The sequence below is a fragment of the Salvia splendens genome, chromosome 12, assembly GCF_004379255.2.
Source record: "Salvia splendens isolate huo1 chromosome 12, SspV2, whole genome shotgun sequence".
In the NCBI taxonomy this organism is placed as follows: Eukaryota; Viridiplantae; Streptophyta; class Magnoliopsida; order Lamiales; family Lamiaceae; genus Salvia; species Salvia splendens.
This window is the reverse complement of record NC_056043.1, coordinates 21,280,837-21,304,361: the sequence shown is the minus strand read 5'-3', so window position 1 is coordinate 21,304,361 and position 23,525 is coordinate 21,280,837. Positions and strand designations below refer to the sequence as shown.

General features: G+C 39.3%; 3 protein-coding genes and 1 pseudogene across 3 annotated transcripts; 2 read left to right on the top strand and 2 right to left on the bottom strand.

The window, feature by feature from the left end:
- Positions 1-3,450: 3,450 nt before the first annotated feature.
- Positions 3,451-5,674, bottom strand: LOC121757699 (annotated as a pseudogene).
- A 2,208-nt stretch (positions 5,675-7,882) lies between these two features.
- Positions 7,883-8,684, bottom strand: LOC121757698. The gene is made up of 2 exons (XM_042153203.1): positions 8,383-8,684; positions 7,883-8,302 (listed from the first exon to the last, which is right to left on the bottom strand). The coding sequence occupies exons 1-2, from the start codon at positions 8,656-8,658 to the stop codon at positions 7,883-7,885; spliced, it is 696 nt and encodes a 231-aa protein (XP_042009137.1). The 5' UTR covers positions 8,659-8,684.
- Positions 8,685-9,290: 606 nt separating this feature from the next.
- Positions 9,291-10,792, top strand: LOC121758067 (B3 domain-containing protein REM20-like). The gene is made up of 3 exons (XM_042153507.1): positions 9,291-9,531; positions 9,607-9,871; positions 10,167-10,792. The coding sequence occupies exons 1-3, from the start codon at positions 9,346-9,348 to the stop codon at positions 10,598-10,600; spliced, it is 885 nt and encodes a 294-aa protein (XP_042009441.1). The 5' UTR covers positions 9,291-9,345; the 3' UTR covers positions 10,601-10,792.
- A 9,656-nt stretch (positions 10,793-20,448) lies between these two features.
- Positions 20,449-21,756, top strand: LOC121757697 (protein FAR1-RELATED SEQUENCE 5-like). The gene has a single exon (XM_042153201.1). The coding sequence runs from the start codon at positions 20,449-20,451 to the stop codon at positions 21,754-21,756; it is 1,308 nt and encodes a 435-aa protein (XP_042009135.1).
- The last annotated feature ends 1,769 nt before the right edge of the window (positions 21,757-23,525 follow it).

Below are 23,525 nucleotides of genomic sequence, written 5' to 3'. Positions count from 1 at the left end.
TCGACAGAAATTGCAGAAACTCCCTAATTCCATCACCTTCAACAATCGGGTTCCGATTTTCCCCAAATCCCGTCACCTTCCGTCGCGTCGCTGCTGCTCCGGGCTGTTGTTCGCCGCTGACGTCGCCGCCGCTGTGTTGTCGCTGCTGCTGTCGCGGGGAGGCGCCGCTGCTGTCGCCGGACAGAACCGCTGCTGCTGTCGCGGGGAGGCGCCGCTGCTGTCGCCGGACAGAACCGCTGCTGTTGCCTTCCTCTAGCTCCGCCAGCGCCGCCGGCGGCGGCGACTCCGCCATCCGCCAGCCGCCTCTGCCGGCCGCCTCCTTCCCCGAAAACACTCCGAACAAGCCCGGAATCACCCCGAAACGTCCCGTAAGATACGTTCTTATTACAAAGTTAAGTTCTTTCGTGTTTTAGATTAAGTACGGTGATGTTCGATTGGTTTTTAGTTGTTGAATTGTTTGAATGACTTGTGGGAGGTGAAAGTATGCAATAATGTATGACCTATTCATGCTTTGGGGATTTGGATATAGATTATACCTTGAAAGGATTGAACTTGATTGTGGTTGAAACAAAATAGAAGCAACTTCTTCTTCCTTCCCTTCTCTCGGATATCTCTCGGCTCTCTCTCTCTTTTCTTTTTTGTTGTTGCAAGTGTAATGTGAGAGGAGAAGTGAAGAAGCTAAAGTATTAATCTTGTGTGACCCTTGGGTTGTAGAATTGAAGATGGAATATGGAAGGTGGAAAGAGTTGGAAATGGAGGGTCTCCATGTGAGAGGAGTAACTGGCTGAGAAGGAGGAAAGAAGAAGAAAAGAAAGAAAGAAAAGAAAGAAAGAAAAAAAAGAAGAAAGTGTTAGGCTTGCTCCCACATTTTTTGAAAGAAATTTGGGCTTCCACCCTTTAATTTGTTTTGGGCTTGTTTAATTGCAAGCCCAAGTTTGTAAAATTCTTTATCAATTGGTTAGACTTTTTAAATGTTATGGCCAAAAGCCATTTTTATATAAACATTTGGACTCTAATTTAATTGAGAAGCCCATATATATATATATATATATATATATATATATATATTGCGTTAAAGATAGAACCATTCTTAAGTGTAGAACCTAGAACTCTACATATTTTATTCATTGGATGAGGAAAAAATGACGGTCAAGATTAAAAATCATACATATTAGACTATGTTTTCACGACATTCCGGACTCAACATGTGAAAAAACTCACATGTTGATGGAAGAATGAATGAAACGAAGAAGAGTCCATGCATGCTTTATTTTTTCACTTCTCTGCATTCATCCATTAATAATAGTTTTGGTTGTAATGGGAAGTTGCTGTGCAAATCAACACCATTGGATTAAAAGATCTAACGACCTCCGTTTGACATTTGTTCTACGTTTAAGAATGGTTCTATCTTGATCACAATCCTATATATATATATATATACACTTTACATTCTCGCATTTCTTTCTATTAATTAAAATTCACGGAAACTTTAATTAATTCGTTATCTTGACTTCATAACGATTAAAATCGTCCAACGCAACCACTTATATTTGGTGTTGTTCCAAATATAAATTTCTCGACCGTTCCTCAATTTTATGCGCGCCAAGCACTATAAAAAGTACGGGCGTTACAAAGGTCCACATTGTAAATGATGTGTAAGATTATTATTTGGTGAAACTTTCTATATTTAGACTTGGTCTAATTTTGGGGGACGGTCAAAAACGGTAAAACCAGTCTATTTTTTTAGGATGGACATTATTCTCTCTATTACTTTACATTCCCTCCACTTTAACTATTTTATACTATCATTTTTCCAGAACGTGTGCAAAAATGAAGTGTCTCATTTGTGATGGGACGGAGCAAGTACATACAAGTCAATTACTATCAATTCTCAAAGTTATATTGTTTAGCAATCCATAGACAGATAAACTAAAAAAATAATTAAAATATGAGACATGAAATAAACAAACAAAACTCAAGATTTAATTATGGAGTCTCCACTCTTCTCTTGCCTGAATCTTCAAAGCTCCACTCCTATGGATGATGGAAGAATTTATGTGTAGAGAATGAGAAGCCTTAGAGGCTCTGAAATGAATATTATGAATTGGGTTTAGACATGGTAAGAATGAATCTTACAAGGAATGAAAGAGATTTGACTTCACAATGTAATAGTTTCTTTTCTTCCTTAAATTTCCGCCTTATTTATGTAAGTTTTTTACTACTCAACGCAATATTCGTAGAATGGTCATAACTTTCTCTATTGAACTCTGATTGGGATGTGCAAGATACCCACGTGAAGCTCTTTCCGAAGAGAATTGTATGCATGTAGGACTAATTGGACTTCAAGATTTCCTGAATAATTGGCTTGAACTAAGGATGATGCACATCCATATAAATGGTAAGTAAAACTAGTCTATTTTTTGTTGGTTAAAATTATGTAAATATTTTTTAAAATTATACTCCCTCTATCCCGACCTAATTGAGACGTTTCTATTTTGGCACAAGGATTTAGGTAGTACTCCCTCCGTCCGCGAATAGGAGTCACATTTTTCTATTTTGATCCGACCGCGAATAGGAGTCCCGGTTCATAATTACTATAAATGGTAAAGAGACCTTACATTTTACTAACATATTCCACTCAAATATCAGTTAAAACTAATATTTACAAATGGAACCCTATTCAACTAACTTTCTCTCATCCACTTTTCTTAACATGTCTTAAAACTCGTGCCAAAAAGAAATTGGAGTCCTATTCGTAGACGGAGGGAGTAGTGTATAGTTAATTAATTTATTAATGTGAAGTAAAAGAGAGAAAAAAGTCAGATAGAGAAAAAGTGAATAAAGTAGGAGTGAGAGTAAAAGAAAGAGAAAGAAAGAATAAAGTATGAAAGATGATAATGTAAGAGAGATAAGAGAATAAAGTAGGAGTGATGGGTGAGATAAAGAAATAAAGTAAGAGAGGGGAGTGAGTTAATTATTACCAGGAGAGGAGTGAGTCTCACTTAGATTGAGACGTGCCAAAAAGGAAAATGCCTCAATTAGGCTGGGATGGAGGAAGTAGTATAACTTTAATTTTTATTTCTAAATATTTTATTTTGAAATGATATGCTCAGTTAAAAGCATAATAATAATGGTGTTAAATGGTTAAGATTAAGCACATGCATAGTATTATGCAGTGCATAAAAATAGGTGAATAAAGTTAATGCTTGATTTTGTGTATACCCAATTCTAAGGCCTGAATTAAGAAAAAAAATCACTAGTAAGGACATATTAAAGTGACATTGTGACATGATATGTCCAACCAGGAAATAAATTAACATCTGCCGCGCCCAGCCTTTTTAAACAAAGATTCATCCTTTGTTTGTATTCAACACAAAATAAAATTAAAATCCCACTCTAAAAAAACAACTAAAAAACATATATCTAGAATTAGAGGAGTAATTTGTCGTCCCAACTAAACAATAGTGAATTAGCAAAATGATTGGTTTCAGGTCAGAAATCCAACCTCGATCGATTCAGGTCTAAAATATTTGATATTGACCACCATGGCAACGATATTTAATTCCATAAATTACACTAAAAAATAAGAAATGAAGCAAAAAAATTCAGCTACCATTACTGCAACATATGAAGAGCCGAAACTTGAAATCCTGGCGGCGCTTCCACCTCCCACAGCCGAGCAGGAGGCGGCGCAACCACATCCACCACCACGATGGTTCCGGCTTTGGCGGCGGAGATGCAGACCTTTCCCCCCACTGCGGCGAGGTGGTGCGAGCCTTTGAGTCTATCATCCTCCACCAACTCCGCCCACACGTCTCTCACGTGATCGTATTTTTTAAGGAGCCCTCTCGATTCGTCGATGGCGTAGATCGTCTCTTCGTCCATCGCCGTCGCCGGCCCCCTCCACCCTCCAAGCATCCCTTCTCGATGTCGTAAATTATCCCTCCCTTCACCGCGCCGCCGCTCACGTCCAATTTGCGGTGAGCGGATCAAAAATTAGGGGCTGCGATAGGGCGGGGAGGAAGTCGTCGTTGGTGGCGGCGAGGACGACGAGCTTGCCGGCGACTGCTACGGATTGGACGGGAATCCGGCGCGAGATGAAGCAAGGGTGGCGGAAGAGGAATCGGAACGGCCAGTGAGGAGGCGGCTGGGGGAGGAGGTGCCATTTGGCGGAGATTGGGTCGAAGGAGGCGAATTGGAGAGGATTGGAGAGGTGGCGGTGTTGTAGGTTATCGGCGGGGATAAAAAGGGCGTAGAGAGAGAGAGGAAAGGGGGGAAAGAAGGGGAGTAAATTAGGCGGCGCCAGGAGCGGCAAACGGTGTAGAGTTTGGAAGGGGGGACGAGAGAGAGGCAGATGTTGCTGAGGTGGTCGGGGATTCCGGAGAGTAGAGGCTGGTGGCGGTGCTCCACGGCGGCGTGGTGGGGCTTTGGTCTTTTAACGGCTGCGATTTGATGTTGGAGAGTTGTGGTGGAGATGGGATTGTTCAATCGGAAAGGTAATAGCGGGAGCGTGTCTACTAAAGGCACCTTATTAATTCTATGAAATTTGAAGTCTCATTTTTTAAGTCAGGACAAAGAAGGCAAAAGTTGGATAGTATAAGAGACTTTATAAGTGGTTGAACCCTATTGATTTTGATATTTATGTTTTCACCATTGTCTTTTCACTGCCTTGAAACTTTATAAGAGACTTTATAAGTGGTTGAACCCTATTGATTTTGATATTTACGTTTTCACCATTGTCTTTTCACTGCTTTGAAACTTTAGAGTGTTCACAGTAGAGTGGAACAACCATGATTCCGCCGAGGCACAACCACAAAAACAGTTCAGTTCTACTTTTAATAACTTTCTTCTTTCTAATACATTAAAACCCGTACCATTCTAAAAGAGTCTTTTTTAACTAGACGGAGAAAGTAATAAGATGTGCAATAGTTGGACACTGGCCATAATTCGGGCCCCTTCAACGAATAAGAAGCCATAACGAATAAGAAGCCATGATACCCGGTTGGATGCTCTAGCTAGCCAGCTTCGATTGATCTCAACAATTTTTGTCCAAATAAAGTTATCGCGGTTTGGTTGCTCATTCAGATCGCAAGGAAAATCATATTCGTTGGCAATAAAGTTTTAAATCAAGAATATGAGAATTGATAAACAGAATGTGAAATGTTTTCGTATTTATAGAGTTGAATTTGCTTTTAAAAAAATAATTTCATCCGCAAACTCACCCAAGTACCTTAACAAGTTTCAATGCGGCTCTAACACTTCTCACATGCGCCCTTTGCAAATGCCCTAAGGGCTCGTTTGTTTGGCAGAATAGACCAACATGTGTTTGCATATAGTTTACACTATATTGATGTTGGCTGAATTGCATAGTTAACACTCATTGCTGTTTGTTTGTCACTATAGTAAACTTGTGTTTGCAATTTGGTTGTTTGGTATGCCACACCGAAATGTTTGATAGTATTGTGAATTCCCCTAAATAGCCTCGTCAATTACTCATAATGCCATAAATGTCCTCCGAAAACCCTTAGGCGCGTCCCCAAATTGAGTTTGGCGCCTCCCAAATTTCGTATTCAGTCAAATTGGGGATTTAACACCCACTCCAAAATTGACGAAGCATACATCGATTCCCAGCAGGAGGCAGCTCATCCAAATCTTGTCTACTCCGACCGGTCATCGATTATCTGTTTCGGTGGTATGTTTTCGTATCATGTATTCAAGCAATAGAAAATTAAATTGTTCACTGTATAATTGATCAATTGCACAATCTAAATAGGCTTAAGGTTCTAAATTTGTTGGTTTTGTATCCAATTACTAGGCATTCGTCAATTGCAAATGTGAGATTATATGTTTTACTATAACCTGAACCAATTTCACAGCATATACGATAATCAGTTCTGAGTTATCATCTGTGTGGGTTTTGTGGTTGTTTTTTTTTGGTTGGGTATTTTGTCAGTTATACCGTTTCCTACTGTGAATTTCACAAACTCGGGCTAGGATAACAGTTGGGTGGATTATTGATGTATTGGTTGAATGCGTTTTCTTGATTGATAGTGTAAAATATTAGTCATTACCTGAAGCTAGCTCCCATGGGTTCCCAAAAATTGAGTGCCAATGACACCAAAGACAGCCCAATGACTGATGGTAATCCCTCTATTTAATTTCCTTCATTCCGGTGTGATCAGTTTGTGCATAACGATTGACGCAGATAAATGGTTTTTCCTAGTTGATCCGGAAGCTCTTATCGGTAGAGGAATTGCAGTCGACAGGTCCAGACGTGTATGGACACAACGGGAGGAGGAGATCCTGATGACAACAATGAAGGAGCTGGCTGCAGCCGGATGGAAATCGGATAATGGCTTCCGTGCAGGCTATTTAACCCGTGCAAAAGAGGCACTTCGCCGCGAATTCCCAAACACCGACTTATGTGTTCACCCTCACATCAAGTCTAAGATTAGTACTTGGAAGAGGAACTACTATTCGCTAATTTTAATACTTGACCGCAGTGGCGTGGGATTCAATGCTAATGGCAACTACAAAATAGATATCGATGATGAACAATGGGCACAAGTCGTGAAGGTTGCGTCTTACATATTATTGGGGAGTTATGCAATTTGTTTTTATCCGCTTGGTAACTAATGTTTTCTTCACTGTGTATGTCAGAAAGACAGCAATGCGAAATATATGAGGAACAAGTCTTGGCCATTGTTGAACGACTGGAAAGAGATATTCGGGAAGGACCGTGCGGAGGGAACTCGGGCTGTGGACACCGGGGATGCGGTTCCCAGAATCTATGGCTCCAAGGTACCTTTGAGTGAAGATTCAGATAGGTCTTCCCCACTGACCTTAGACGAACTCTACCCTGACCACGTCTTCCCCGAGGGTACGATACCTGAGATGGTTGACGAGAGTACGTCGGTTCCTGTTGCAGCTGCTCCGCAGGAGCCGCACAAAAAGAACAAGAAGAGGAAGGCTGTTAATTCGATGGACAAGGCAGACAAGATAGATAGCGTCCTTAATTTGATCACTCGCATCCACGAAGACACAAATGATCGGTTGAAGGACATCTCGAGTCGAATTGGCTATGAGTTCGACCTTAGCACGAAGAGAACGGAGGTGTTCAATCAAGTCAAAGGTATGATTGGGCTCACTATAAAGCAACAATTTTACGCAGCAAAAAAGCTTGTGAAGGAGCCCGAGCTTATGGATCTTTTTCGGGGTCTGGATGAGTTTGCTCGGCCGGCATTCGTGCTAGATCTTCTGGACACTGATGGGATGCTATAAAAATGTGGGTCGACGTAACCCATTATTTTGTAAGATAGGGCCACTACATTCAGCGTTTGTATGCCCCTTTAAGCTTTTGCGGTAGTATATGAACTCCGAATCCTATGTGTACTCTGTTTAAGGCACATGTGTGTGGGAATGTTGAAATATTGATAGATTTTGGGCTCGTACTGATGCTTACACTTTGAAATAACATTTCCCTGATCGACCATTATATTTTGTTCAATGAATAAGTTGTGAAATTGAGCAATATAAATGACATATTCTTGATTTATTGCATTGTAATAACCACCTGGGTTGGTGACTTTGAGGGCCGAAAATATACCAATTTTCTGGAAATTACTAAATTTTCATATATAGACTTAAAACATCAACAACTACACGTCCAGCTTCTTCATGCATACATATTCGACTCATCCATTGAGGATACCTATAGATGAGGCCACAAAAAACATAACATAGCTACGATTAAGTTCGTAGTAATTGACGGATACTACTACTAGGGATTAGGAAATTAAGCATGATATTACGATTTAAGCTCCTACTTTTTTTAACTTAGTCTAATCGGCTTAACATACGGATGAAACAACAACAACACGAGCTATGGTGCCGTCTTGCGAGACGTTGGGAGCGGGCTGCAAGAAGCCCCTGAGGAACCTTTGGGTGAAGACCCTGTCAGCTTCTTCGCAGGTATGACGCGGCTAGGCGATTTTGAAGATGATAGGTGGTCCATGTCTAGGTTCACCGGTTCAACCTGAAATAGCTTCCGGCGAACACGACATGCTGCCCCTGGCGATGGTGAGTTGACCTCATCAAGATCCACATCCAATTGTTTGACACGCCCACGAACGGGGGCGTTTGGCTCGACAGTGTCAGTAATGACTATGAGCTCGGTATTGTCCGATATGGTTATCACTTCGGTTGCGGCCTCAACCTTCACGTCATAGTAACCGTATATAGTGGCTAGCTCGTTAAAATGAGGTTCGTCGCGGTGGTAGTACGCCCCGGCGAACGGATTCAGCTGCAAAAACGCAAACGGCTTTTCATCATTATTTTACAGAAACATTCACCCATGTATACCTAAAAAATGAAAATGCGCACCATTAGTACCCCCCTCCACACTCCTTCAGGGGCCACGACGATATTGTCGGCATGTTCCCAGCGCACACCGTGAGTGGCAACCAACTTCTTGAACGTTTCGTACCGCTGCTTCAGAACCATCAGCCGCGTATTGACGTCGCTGCATGTAAGTTCACAACCAAAACGACGGTTAAGCAATTTAACACATAATCGAATCATAAAGTTGGGGAAGGCTCCATCGTCCCTTCCAAGGCCATTCCTCATCTCGATGAGGGTGGTGAGCAACACATAATCCATCTCTTTGATCCAATTGCCACTATAGAAAAAAGATGCTTGAGTTGGAATACGAGAGTTCATATTAGAGTTGTTTGATACAAATGTACTTAATGCAATGTGTTATATAGAGATTTTCTGTGGATGCTCAACTCGGCAAAAGATATTGTAATTGGAATAGCATTAACCATTTGGTAGATATTTGTCAAATCCATTAGGGTTTGAGTAAAAAAGGTCTGTATCTCGCCGGCCTACCTTGTCACAAATCCATTAGGGTTTGAGTAAAAAAAGATCAAAAGATATTGTCATCGGAAACCTATATTAATGCATGACCATATTAATTGGAATAAGGAAATAATTTCGCAACTATATTACTTCATCAAGTGCCATGTGGATGATATTCATACATTGGATTTTTATTCTCAATCAAACTGTACTATATTGTAATATTTTACCCCATGTGCCCCATCCATAATCATATATACATGCAATCCATATTTGTATCCTCATTAATGTGGGGGGCGATTTGATCCTTACAAACTTCATTTATTTCAACTCCCACCCACCATCGGCTTTTCCGAGAAGCAATGTATAGGCATGACTACACCCCACAATTGATGTTGAACACCAACCATGCTAGAGATAATAAATTATCTCCACTATCCCCACCACTTCTATTTAATGCATTAAATTGTCTTCTACTTTGAACATATGTATAGTGCCTGTGGATCAGCCTTCAACATACTTGCGGTTCGAATCCAAACACCTACCTTGCAGCAGATACAACTTCTAATGGGAGGTGAAGGTTCGAACTCCTTCCCGTGGATCGATCCGGACTACCAAAGACTCCCATCCTTCATGAAAGTGTTCCACCAAGAGCGTTTCAAGGATGACATGGTTTGGTGGTTTTTATGTTGTAGAAATTACAGATGCAATCCATATGTTGTCTTCACAATTTCTTATATTTTGCAGCGGCTTCCACCCGAGTTCGTGGCGATTCACGGCCATGACCTTCCGTGGGACTGTAGACTCGTCTGGCCGAGTGGAGTACGCTACATGGTGCGAATCATGAAGCTATCGAATGGGTTCTTCTTTTCTATGGGCTGGCGTGAGTTTGTTCGGGCTACTAATGTCGTACACGGCGATCTTCTCACCTTCACTCTGGTCGATGTCGGAATTTTCAATGTGAAGAGGTTTGATAGCGCGACGCATTGTCCACCACAGGGAGACGTTGACGGTAAACTCACTTGCCTCATTACAATTTGTTCAATTTTGGCGTCATATGTGAACATTGTATTAGTTTGATATAATGAACTTCCGACCATCGAAAGAATGTATAAGAAAGGAGGTAAATTAGTTAGTGTTCGGTTGTACAAATTGTGTGTTCGAGCAGACTGAGGGTTTGAGTATTTTCATCTTGTAGCTCATGTTGCATCCATTGACTAGAAGGCAACACATACACCAATGAGTATTATCATTACCTAGTTTAATCAGTATTCTGGACTGAAACACTTGATCATTTCTGTTTGAAGTTGATGACGCCCCTGATGTGGGAGGCATCTACTCTCCGGACATCGAAACGTCCGACGATTACGCGCCATCGGACAGTGAATCTGACACAACCGTGGATGAGGAGTACGCGGACGATAGCAGGGCACTAAGCATCGATGAATTGCCTACATTCGTCATTTCACTAACCCAGGCGAACATTGATCGCAGCATTGAGATCCCGTATGGCTTCTGGCAACGCCATATCCCAATGGGGGCTATTGAAGCGGGCGTGTCTATGGTGACCGAACGAGGGATGTGGCGATGTACCCTGAAACACAACTCGAAGAAGATATGGGTGAAGCATGGGTGGACTCGTTTCAAACACAAGCACAATCTGGTGGAAGGGGTGCGTTGCCATTTCAAGCTCGTTGATGCTTTGGTTGTCCAATTTTACGTGTGGTTTGATCGTCCTTAGGTCTCGTTTGAAGCTGGTATGGTAGCTATATGCAGTGTTAGTTAGGTTAACTTTATCATATTGTAGTGGATACTTGCGGTGTGTACGCTCACATGATCCTCGCAAAATTTTCTGATGGAATTGCTTTCATGCTTGATCATTGGGTGTAATGTATGGTACTGTGGTTCAGTGTAATGCAAGTATGTTGCGTAAGGGGTACAGTTCTTATGAGATACGTATGCACATACCTCTGTTTTGCGAACTATAATTGAGGTTAAAATATGTGTCTCACTACATTGGGAGTTATTATTGGAAAATTTAAAACCTCAACTAATGTGAAGCCTCCCACAAACTGATAATTGGATAACTGTGAAGAGATGAAATCGAAGGTAATAAATTTGAAACAACAACAGCATCAATCTGTTTCATAGTCCGCATTCAGCTAACACATGCTATATCAGTAATACATAATCCAAATTATGCCAATAAGCCATAGAGATCAAAGTTGCTCAGAAGACCGAAATAATGCAGAAACTAATTATACTCATATCACTCGTTCATCCTGTGACCCCACATTGCAGCCGCCAAATCATCCCTCTTCTTCGTCCACAAAGCTGTTGGCGAGACAGCATTAATAGTGTGCACTACCGGCTCTTCATTTTCACTATTACCCCCGTCAGCAGGTGTATTAGTTAAGCATTCCTCATAGGGATCCACCTCTAAATTGGTGCGAATGAAGTTGTGCAGCAGGAAGCAAGCTATTATCAAACCGGTTTGCACATCGATAGGGTAGAAACTCGGGCTGCGCAATATTCCCCATCGCATCTTCAAAACGGCAAAGGCACGCTCAATCATATTCCTTGCTTTGGTGTGCTTCAAATTGAAAAGTTCTTCGGGAGTCTGAGGCGCTTGTGTTCCAGGACCCCACTCCTTCAAATGATATCGGACGCCTTTATATGGAGTGATGAATCCTTCACTGTTAGAATACGCATTGTCGCAGAGGTAATAGCAATCTATAAAATAAGAGCAACGGTTCATGATAAAGGCTAAATTATGACAATATGCAAGCGAAATCTGCATAACTATCAATGAAAAATCATAATGATCCACCTTTGGGAACTTTCAGTCCAAGCGGCCGGCTAATAGCATCCCGTAGTATCCTGGAATCACCTGCTGAGCCCTCCCATCCCGGCAGCACGTATACAAAGCGGAGTTGTCGATCACATACCGCAAGTGTGTTGGTTGTTACCTGGCCTTTCCTATTTCGGTACCTTGGGGTATCCGCAATAGGAACCCTCACGTTGATATACGTACCATCCAAAGCTCCAAGACATCCCTAGTGTCAAGCAATAGGAAATTAGGGTTAGACATTGGGCCTTCCTAAATAACACCTCTAAAACAACATTTCGGTTCACAGAGAACAGACCTTAAACCAACTCCACCGTCGGTCTGTGCAAGCATCATCAACGGGCTCGGGTTTCACTAAAAACACCTCGTGCAAGGTAAGGATACCACGGAGCACAATATGCATATATTTCGACACGGTTTGTGAAGAACGCATGAAGTTATGACCAACAATCCGAGTCTTTTTGTGATGAGCTAGAATGCATAAAAACATTGCTACTTGTTCTTCAACCGTAACAAATTTTTGATCTATTAACCCAACTCGGTCACGCAAAAGACGACATAATCTACCAAATGTGTTTCTATCCATTCGAAGATTGTCTATGCATGATTTATCATTAACACGGACAAGCCTGTCTAACTGTTTTACATGGTTTGGAATGGACTCAATCAGTTTTTCTGGTGCATCTCTACCACCACGTTTCCTTTTTTTCGGCTTAGGTCTAATCCAAGTGAGTAGCATGCTTACCAATAGGAGACTGATGCTTAGGTTTTTCAGTAATTCCTCAAGCAAAATCAGAACGGTCGTCGATTCCTCACCTTTCCGGTTAACCTATACAGATTATATGAAAGAAAAAAACATTCAGTTACACATCTGATATAATTAGAAATTACAGCAAACCACATATACCATTGACTGCATATTACATATACACACAACGAACGACTCATTACATCTGACAATTGTGTATTATCTCCATAAATAAAATGAAGCCTACATACGAATTGAAGATGTGTAGTACTCAAGCATTTTGTAAAACCTTACACTCATATTTTGATTTGGCTCGGCCATGGCTCCTATGCAATTGGGGTTAGCCCTAACAAATGAAGCCGCCCAAGCTTTTATGCCCACACTAATCTCCGAATTCGCGTCGTAATTGAATCCCTAAACCCGATTACTCCACCAATTCGTCTGGCACAAACTCAGCCCGCCTTAACCGGCCACGATCTTGAAGCAAACTCGCTCACACTTTCGCGAATTGGGTTTGGAATCGGTGAAGTCGCGAAGAGGATGGTGGATATGAGGGGTAATTTTGTATTTAGGTTGAGAGAGGCGTATCAATTTTTCCTTCTCAAAACTCTATCGCATGAAACAATGTAGACAGAGTTATCATAACATTGTGCCCTAATAAACACAAGTCGAAGCGGGTCGTGTGATTCAAATCCGGGTCAGCTGTAATGCAAACATGCCATTCAAACACAGACGAAGGGTTGATTGTGTCCTCTATACACCCACTAACAAACCAAACAAACGAGCCCTAAAGATATTATGTGGTCGGGCCCGTTGCAGAGGTACGGGGAGAGATCCGATCCAGCCCCCAAGTGTTACTAGAAAGCAAGAAGATTAGGGTTTAGGGAGTCTGGGCCGCGTCTCCCACCTCTAGAGAGGAATGAGTTGGTCTTTTATTTGCGGTTTGGTCCCTTCAAAAAGTAATTTCACGCCAATCAGTTACTCCAAACCTAAGCCAAAAAGAATATTCCATATTTACCTACTATTTTTGTACCTTTTTAATTATACCTACATATTTATTTAAATTACAGATTAATCATACAACACTTAATCAATAATTTATATAAACTACATGATTAAATACTCTCTGTGTCCGCGATTTAAAGTCTCATTTTGTCATTTCGGGATGTGTGCAATTTAAAATCTCATTTGCTTTTTTTCATTTTAGGTAAGTGAGCTGACCATTCAACAGAATCATTAGGTCATCCAACCCCGTCTCTTATCCATCTCTTTCATTTCCTATTCATGGGTCTCACACCACTTTTTACTCAATATTTTAATTAAGAGACAACACCTGCAACCCTCAATCTCTTAACATTCTCTTTCATTCACATTCATGGGTCCCACTATTTAATTTCTATTCATTACATATATATATATATGGATGTATTCATTTCCTTTTTGTATCTTTTGTTCTATTGTTCTTTTTAATCTCAACCTCACGATTTTATCATCCGACGGTTAGATTGATGTCACGTGTCATTTAATAATGCAGATTTTCAGTTGAATAATGCACACCGATTAATAATGCACAATTATAGTGTAATAATGCAGATTTTTAGTTGAATAATGCACACCGACTAATAATGCAATTTTTTTGTCAAATAATGCAGATCATCACAACCATCCAATTCAAGGATCCAAGTGTTGTGATTAAAAGGAACATTGGATTGAAAAGCTGCAAAGGACCTTAACACACACACACACACACACACACACACACACACACACATATATATATATATATATATATTAATTTATTGATTATAAAACTTAATTAAATAAAATTTTGATTTAATTTAAATATAAAATTCATTAAAAATAAAATATTCATATGCAAATTAATTTTAATAAAAAATCTAAAATAATATTTAAATTAAAGGAGACGAATTATTCGCCATCCCCTACCCCTCCCCCACACGGCGAGACGGGACTCCTGCAACGCTAGCTCACATGTGGCTCATCCCATCGGAACGAGACCGAGCTGGGCAAGGGCTGTGTTGCGGGTGCCTTTACACCCACATTCAATTATAAAATCAATATAAAAAAGTGGAGCACACACTAATTCATTTTTTCATTTTCTTCACAAAGTCAAACAATTTCATAAAATCCGTGCTGAGTCAAAATGGGACTATAAATAGCGGATGGACGGAGTAAAATTTTCTTATTAATATATTTATGTAATAAATATACTCTATATTAAAAAATATTACACTAACTTGATAATTAAAATACACAAAATATGCTATAATAAAATTAAAACATAAATTTAAACACATTTAAAAACATCACAATTACAAAAAACATATCACAATACGGATATAAAATAGCTACAACTCAAGATTTCATATTTGTGTACTGTTCCCACAAATTATCAACTAGCACATTTCTTTCCAGATGAACATTTTTATTTCTTATTGCATCATATCGGGTCATATACTCTAGAAATCGAGCATCTTCATTTGTTGTCATCTCAACTTCTGGTTGTGGAGGTTGTCTAGCAAATGACGATGTAACTAGGACATATTCTTCGTACTTCAATAATATTGGAGGATCTGGTTAAGATTTGTTGAATTATTAGATTACATTTTTCATTTTGTTATTGTAATTTATTGTTCGTGTTTTAATTCATATTTTAAATAATAATGGACTAATTTAAATATTTTATAGTCCCTATGTCTGCCATTTATAGTACCATTTTGACTCGGCACAATTTTTAAGAAATTATTTGACTTTGTGAAGAAAGATGAGAAAATGAGTTAGTGGAATGTGGATGACACGTTTATATACTCCATCTGTCCGCGAATAGCAGTCCCGTTTTTCCATTTAGTCCATCCGCGAATAAGCGTCCCGGTTCATTTTTACTATAAATGGTTATTATGGCCATACATTTCACTAATTCATACAACTCACATTTCATTTAAAACGAATACTATATACAATTGAGACTCATATTCCACTAACTTTTTTCCACCCACTTTTCTTAATATTTCTTAAAATTCGTGTCGCCAAGAAATGAGACTCCTAATGGCGGACAGAGAGAGTATTGATTTTATAATAGAATGTGAATGTAATGATTTAGTTGAATGGTAGGTCTACCATTCCGGACAATAAAAAATGGCAAAATAAGACTATAAATCGTAGACGGAGAAAGTAACTTTTTGCAGTAACACCATATTTGGTATTGTATTCCATATTTGATGTTGTTCCGTAAAAAAACCTAAAAATAAACTTAAATTTTATGCATGATTAGATAAGTTTTTTATACCAAAAATAAATTTCCATATATAGTTAAAAAGGTTCTAAAGAACTCATAATGCACCAAAAACTTTTGAATGAAAATAATTTAGGATAAGACGGCCAAAAACTTTATGAAGTTATTACAATATGATAATGGAAAGATATACAAACTAACATGTGACATTCCCATATGCTGACTCCATAAAGGCAAACTTTCAATCATGCATGCTTCACCAGAAAGAAAAGTTGTTCCTTTTTCCTTCATCATTTAATAACTCATGTATTAAAGTGGTTGCCATTGCTCATTGGTGGCAAATTCATGATATATACAACAAATCTTTTTAGAAATTTCTGTTTAAATTATTAATTTTATATAGCATAGCTCAATCTTTCATATAACAACAATACTATTGATTTATTATCCAGTTTATGCTACATGTTTTAATGTTCGTACTAAGTGTGTAAGCGATCTCAAACCATGTGCTAATTAAACTTGAATGATATATTTAGAGCATCCGCATCCGTGCTCTTGCCAACGAGCACAGATGTGGGTCCGGCCCCACTCTTAGGCTAGAGCACAACACCCACATCCGTGCTCTTCCGAAAGGAGGAGCACAAGGGTCCCACCATTCCATTATTCAATTTAAATAAAAATATTTCTACAAAATTAAAATACATTAAAAATACTCGGAATAATATTACAAATTACAAAAAAATAAAAAATTACATAATTAAATTAATAAAAAATAAAAATTGCATAATTAAAATAAAAAAATAAAAATTACATACTTAAAATCCTAAAAAATAAAAATTACATAATTAAACTCCTAAAAAATAAAAATTATGTAATTTAAGCGTAAAAATACCCCCAGGGAAGACTAGTCATCATCCGGCAATACCCCTAATGTTCTTTGGAGACCCTGTATCATTGCCACATGCGATCGAAGTTGCTCGGGGGTCATATTTGACCTATCGGCCAAAACCCCACAACGAGTTGGTGGGGGGTTGAGGTGGCACATACCGAGCGGGAGCCGGAGCTGGTTCGGGAGCGGGGGCGGATGGAGTCGTGGCGCGACGGCCGTTGGTTGCCGCCTTCTTCCTTCCTTGCGGTCGGCGTTGGGAACCGCTCGGGCTGGCGTCGGGGCTACCCAAGTTAGCTTCGGCAAAGTTGGCTAGCCACGTCTTCGGAGCCGGTGTCGGATAGGGATATCGACCTTGACCGTTTGGAGGAGCCGCTAGAGGAGGATGTCACGCCTCCTCTATACTTCGGATGCGACCGCGTCTCCTGCCAAGTGTTGAGGTACTTGAACGGCTTGTAGTTCATGGATTGGTAGGTCGACAAGGCGGAACTGATGATGTCGACTTCGTTCCAGCCGCTCCCCGCCGACCGCTCTTCCTAGAGGTAATACCCCTGGAACTTTTGGATTTCTTCGTTGGCTCTGTATATGGCGTTGCGCACCATACTCTCGTTGCGCTCGATTGTTCCAGCCAGCCGGTTTTCATTGTACCGGCGACAGATGCGCCACCAATAATGATCGCCGGATTGGTTCGTGCTAACCTCCGGATCTTCAGAGATTGACAAGAACGCTTTGAACAATTGCTCCATCTCCGCTGGAGTGTACGGTGTGCGGACACCGCGAGTAGGAGGAGTCGGAGCTTGGGAGGGGCCGCTCGACCTCGCTCTAGGCTCGGGTGTCCACCCGTATTGCCCTTCGGGGGCATCTTGGTCGTCGATCGGGTAAGGCCGGTAGCCACCCGGAACTTTCGAACCTTGGGTTTGAGGAGGGGCCGAATATTTCATTTCCGGACTAGGAAACGGTTGTGAACGAAACCAATCGGGGTTCCAACAGTGGGAGCCGGGGGGTGATCGCCGTGGTCGGACATTGTTTTATTGTAAGAGTAAGAGTGAAAGAAAGATTGAGAATTGAGAATAGAAATGAGAGAATTTAGATGAGAATTGTGTATTGTGGTGTGAATTTTTGGTGTGGAAGTGGCGGTATTTCCGACTCATTATATAAGGTGATAGAATGAGACAAGAAAGCCTAATCATTCCTCCTAACCCTAGCCACCATTTCCGACTCCCACAACTGATTATATAAGGTGATAGAATAAGACAAGAAAGCCTAATCATTCCTCTTAACCCTAGCCACCATTTCCGACTCCCACTTTGTGGGAGAGAAGAAGAGAATTCTTTTCTAGATCTCTCCTAATTCATAAGAATTGATATAGATCTAATTCTTAAGTTCTTTATGGTGTATGATCCTTGTCTCTAGATCTATCAATCCTTATAAATTTCTCAAGAATTCGCCCACATTAATAGAGAAATTGTAGTTTGGGAATAAGTTAGAAGATTCAAGGTAGAGTACTGACACGACACGTGGAGAAGACGTAAATCACTACGATTCTTTGGAGGGTCCAAAAGATACTCATAAAATTACAATTAAATTACGTATTTCATGTGAATTCATGTGATTTTCATAGATTTATGTATTTTACACAGAAAATGGAATTAATCTCATAATCACCTAAAAAGATCTGATTTAAGGATCCGTTTGCTTTTGCGTATTTTCGCTACGCAACCATAACACTCCTGCCTCTTGATCACATTCTTGTCGTGGGCATCACCAGCATTCTTCGCCCCTGTCCTCCAATCATCACTTAAGGCTTCAGTCAGGCATTGTTGAATCAACACGACTTTTATCTTAATACGCTACAAAATAAAGTTGTTCTTCATAGTGAATTTGTTGGTCTTCAAGTATGGACGTCATCATCGTAATCGCTTCCCAATGACGACATCAATTTAGTATTCTACGTGATGAAATAAGATGGTGGAAAACAAGATAACAAGACAGATCTTACGTGATTCGTTCAAGAAGATTTACATTCACATATGAATAAAATAGTAATATTTACACGCTCTCAAGGTTCAAGATTACACGATAAATAAAGAAATACATGCCAACTTTCAGCCTTAGGATCTGGCGAGATCATCTTGATATTAAAAGATCTAATGGCTCAATTAATTCCCTAAATCTTATTATTTTATTCACTAAAAATCCAATAAGGTTACTAAAGTCATTAGCTACATCTCGATTGTTATGGCATCTCCTATAATCTTGTCATTTCTCTTTCCACTAACAAATCATATGTGTCAATTATGAGTTAAATTTCCTCAACTTCATCTCCTTCATATCTTCATCTTCTTCAGCCACTGTACTATCAAACTTCCATTATACTTGTTCCAGATTAATCTTTTCCATTCTGAATTCTATATCATCGTCGTTGGAAGATCCCAACTCCAATCGTGTTCCAGATTAATCTGTTCCATTCTCAATTCTATATCATCCTCGTTGGCAGATCCCAACTCCAAAATGGAATCCGACACACATTCTACTTCGCACGTAGATAATCAATCATACTCCGATGACGCTGTTGGGAATACAGGTTATGGTTATGTTTTTTATTTTCATTTGTTTTTATGCTCCGAGTCATATATTTGTATATGTGTCTGTCATTGTCTTCGGTGGTATGAATCTTTTTACCTATATTATTTGATCAATTTGTCCGCTATGCTTCTATTAGTGTTTAGTATGACCCATTTTCGTATAAGATAGTTTTACGAGTTGTATGCCGTGATTTCATCCTATTATGACCTATTATCATTCTAAATCCAGTAGATGGAAACTTGTCTTTACTTAATCGTTAGTTTTTAGGTGTTTTCTGATTATGAATTATTACAGATTTAAATACACCAGAATGCCCTATATAACTTAAACCATTTGTTGGTCGTAGCTTCCCCACATTGGACAACGCCATTGAATTTTACGAGAACTATGGTCGCCGTGTTGGTTTTGATACAAGGAAGAACGGTTCAAAGAAGGTTGATGATATCACTATATGGTTTTACATGGTGTGTAACAGAGAAGGTGAACAGAAATTTAGCGATCAACAACCCAAACGACGACGTAAATAAAAAAATGTGGATGTAATGCTCGTGTTGCATTCAAATTCGATTCTGAATGTGGTTATGTCATTCAACATTTGAACGAAGAACACAATCACCCCATGGTTTTGATACAACACCAGAAGTTCATGAGATTAAATCGTCAACTTGATCCAGTTCACCAAAAATTTATTACGGATTGTGCTGGTGCTAATATCGGTCCATGTCTCACTTTCAAGATGTTGACTGAATTGATGGGCGGATATGAGTCTGTTGGGTGTACTGTGTTGGACATCCGTAACTACACACGGGACATCAGAAGATACGCTGAAGGATATGACGCCCAAATGATAATAGACGAGATGAAGAAGAAGGAAAATTGTGACGCCTTCACGTACGAGTATGAAGTTGATTCTCGTAGTCGACTGATGCATTTATTCTGGTGTGATCCTATTGCTAAGAAGAATTTCATGCAATTTGGTGACATTGTCTCGTTTGACACTACGTACTCAACTAATAGGTAAATGTTGTCCACTTAAAATTACTGCATTTTTCTGTTATGCTATGATTTGAGTTTATTATGACCTATTAGCATGCTAGATCAATATCCACTTGTAAATGATTTAATCCTTTGTTATGTTTTGTGAAGGTACTCTATGATTTTTGCTCCGTTCACTGGGAATGACAACCATGGGCGCGCATTGTCCTTTGGAGCTAGTTTGCTTTGTAGTGAGAGCGCAGATGCTATGATTTAAGCAAATTGTCAAGTGCATGGGCATAGCTCCCAAGTTGATAATTACTGATCAAGACTTGGGCATAAAAGTTGCTGTTGAAAAAGTTCTTGTGAATACACGTCACAGATGGTGTACGTGGCACATCATGGCAAAAGTAGCTGAAAAGGTTCCTAAGTCACTTCTGGGTAATTATGAATTTAAAAAGGATTTGAATTCATGCGTTTGGTCTGAGTTGATTGAACCCACCGAGTTTGAAGACAAGTGGAAGACTGTTATGGAGACATATGAACTTGAAGGCGCTGAATGGTTCGTTTCTATGTTCGAATCAAGAAAGTTTTGGGTTCCTGCATACTTTAGGGACTTCCCTAACAGTTCTTTGATAAAGACGACTTCTGTTTCGGAATCTCAGAATAGTTTTTTCAAGAGGTATACTCAGTCCAGGGCTAACCTTGTTGTGTTTTTAATGAATTTCAACAATGTTGTTGATGCCCAAGGAAACCACTCCGCAAAGCTGGATTATATGGATTCTAATACTATCGCAAAGATGAAAACAGAGTGGTCTCTTGAGAAGCATGCATCTACAATATTCACAGATGGTGCATTCAAGGAAATTCAAGAACAGATACTGGAGGCTTATAACCACTGCAGCCTTGTATCAATATCAAATGATTCAAGTCCAGAGGTTTACAAGGTTTTAGATCATTTTTCAAACACATGTACTGTCACATTCTCTATGGAGGATTCTGTGTGTCAATGTGGTTGTAAGATGTTTTCTAGGACTGGTCTTGTATGCTGCCACATCTTCCTTGTGTTGAAGAACAAAAAGATGCGCTTGATTCCTGAGAATCTGATTGGAGGTCGAATGTTGAAATCTCCTCTGGTTAAGGCTGTTCATGTCGTCCAATGCCAAGATGTAGCAACACATGTTTATGTTGATGAGAAGAAGAAGGCACAAGCAATTTTGTTGGGAGAGATGTTGGGTCGATACCAGGCTGTATCTGTCGATATTGATCAAATTCATGAGCTGACATCTATAGTTCGTGAAGCAAGACAACAGATTTTTGCCGATGGCATAGTAACATCTACAGCCCAGAAGAAGAAACTAATGGAGGAATTTTATGGGGCTGAGGCACCCCAGGAAGTAGATGTTCAACCACCTGAAGTCATCAACACGAAGGGATGTGGTAGTAGACTCCCCTCAAGAGTGGAGAAGGCTTTGAAGCTTAAGAGAAAGCCTTTGCGTCAATGCAAGAAATGTCAGAAGTGGGGTCACCACGATTCAAGGAATTGCGACAAATTCGAAGAGAAAGAAAAGCGGCGGTCTAGAAGAAATTCTGAAGTTTGATACAATGTATTCTGTTTTTTGAAGTAACGTCAGTTTAAGTTTTTTGTTGAGACCATTTTATTTGCAATGTCACGTTGTTAGAAATTACTGAGTTCATTCATATTTGTATTAGGCATTCTGTTTCTCGGTAGTTTTATGTCATGACTGGAACATTGGATTATTATGACTCAGTTTACCATTAAGTTTTCATGACCCATATATTCATCTAGTATGACCCAAAAGAATAGATTAAGTTTTTGGCATATAAAACAGTAGTTTTACGTAATGACTCTAATATTGCATTATTATGACCCAATATACCCACATACTTTTATGACACATAAAATCGTTTAGTATAACCTAAAAGCATAACTGTTGTTTTTAATAATTGTTTTTGCATGCTTCAATCGTACTAGCTTTATTAATATGTTTAAAACATGAGTATAATCGCGTATTTGGTTTTTTAATATGTTCAAATCACGAGAATATTCTTCGTTCGTACTACTAATAAGTTTGTTTCATGTAAACATATCTATCAAATTGTATGAGGCATTCTGGTATTCAGTAGTTTTACGCCATGCCTCGACTGTTGGTATATTATGACACAAATTAACCTAACAATTCTATGACACACATATTCATTTATTATGACCCAGTGTATCGAGTAATGTTCATCGCATGGGCTATCGTCTACAAGAAACAAGAGGAAAGCATTCAAAGGTTATTGTAATGAATTTTTTTCTCATCTTATAGATGAAACAATATATAGTACCAATGACATCCAGCCGCCGTATAAACATGATTCAAAAACAAGAGAAATACTATCTTTAAAGAAATGAACAAAATGTTTCACTAATTTAAGTTACGACATAATCATTTGGCGAGATCCATAGTTAGCTATCATATTTTCTACATAGATCTTTTTTTCTTGTTCTCCTTTGCATAATGTTTAGATGCCGCCTCTTTATTCAGTAACGCGCTATGATTATTTCCTGCCACCATCAACACACGGTTGTATTTAGCTCTTAAATACTGAAGCACACCTTTGTTTTTAGTCGATAGTCCACAATTCCATTGAGCCTCTCTTTCACCCATGTAGACTTCAAGGTGTCTAAGCAAATAAACCCCGTTGTCATCAACATTGTCTGTCGTTCTCCAACTCATCTTCAACCTCTGAATAGGTACGTTGATCACTGATTTGCATTGATTGTGACAACCAATCATTACTAAATACTTACAAAAGAACGTCCTCTGTAAAACATGCAATGTGTTAGTATCAACAACAATTAAGTGGTACTGTGAGGAGTAATGTGTCATCCATACCAATGCCTCTAGAATACAAACGTAGGTGAATCGCAAGTCATGGTCTTCTCCATCTTTACAAGCATCTATAATCACCACTGCTTTACGTTGGAAAAAAAAACACACAGTGTAGTACCTTTTTGAAACGCAGAATGCAAAGAAAACCTATATTTTGTAATATGTTAGACATTTTTGGAAAAATGAGTGGTGGCCTTTCTCAAATAAAATTGCAATTATATTATGGATGCAACAGCAACATACCATATCTATGTCCCCCATTTGAAGTGTGGTATTTCGCTGACCTCTTTGTCAATGTTTGAGTCAAATTCATCTAGTTTGTCCGCATCATCAACTTTTCCATTAGACTCCACAACCGTGTAAAGCTACACATATTTATATTAGCAAAGTTAGTTCACAAATTTAAGTAAACAAAACATGGGTTAGGTTAACTCACAGCAGGGTAGGTTGTGAAAAACAGCCTTTTGGGA

Excerpts from the sequence above, each read along its gene's own strand:
- LOC121757698 (XM_042153203.1), bottom strand. The coding sequence starts at position 8,658 with ATGGATTATGTGTTGCTCACCACCCTCATCGAGATGAGGAATGGCCTT. Across the intron at positions 8,303-8,382 it reads TGTGGAGGGGGGTACTAATG|CTGAATCCGTTCGCCGGGGC; the intron begins GTGCGCATTTTC and ends GCGTTTTTGCAG.
- LOC121758067 (XM_042153507.1), top strand. The coding sequence starts at position 9,346 with ATGTATAGTGCCTGTGGATCAGCCTTCAACATACTTGCGGTTCGAATC. Across the intron at positions 9,532-9,606 it reads AGCGTTTCAAGGATGACATG|CGGCTTCCACCCGAGTTCGT; the intron begins GTTTGGTGGTTT and ends TATATTTTGCAG. Across the intron at positions 9,872-10,166 it reads ACCACAGGGAGACGTTGACG|TTGATGACGCCCCTGATGTG; the intron begins GTAAACTCACTT and ends TTCTGTTTGAAG.
- LOC121757697 (XM_042153201.1), top strand. The coding sequence starts at position 20,449 with ATGGGCATAGCTCCCAAGTTGATAATTACTGATCAAGACTTGGGCATA.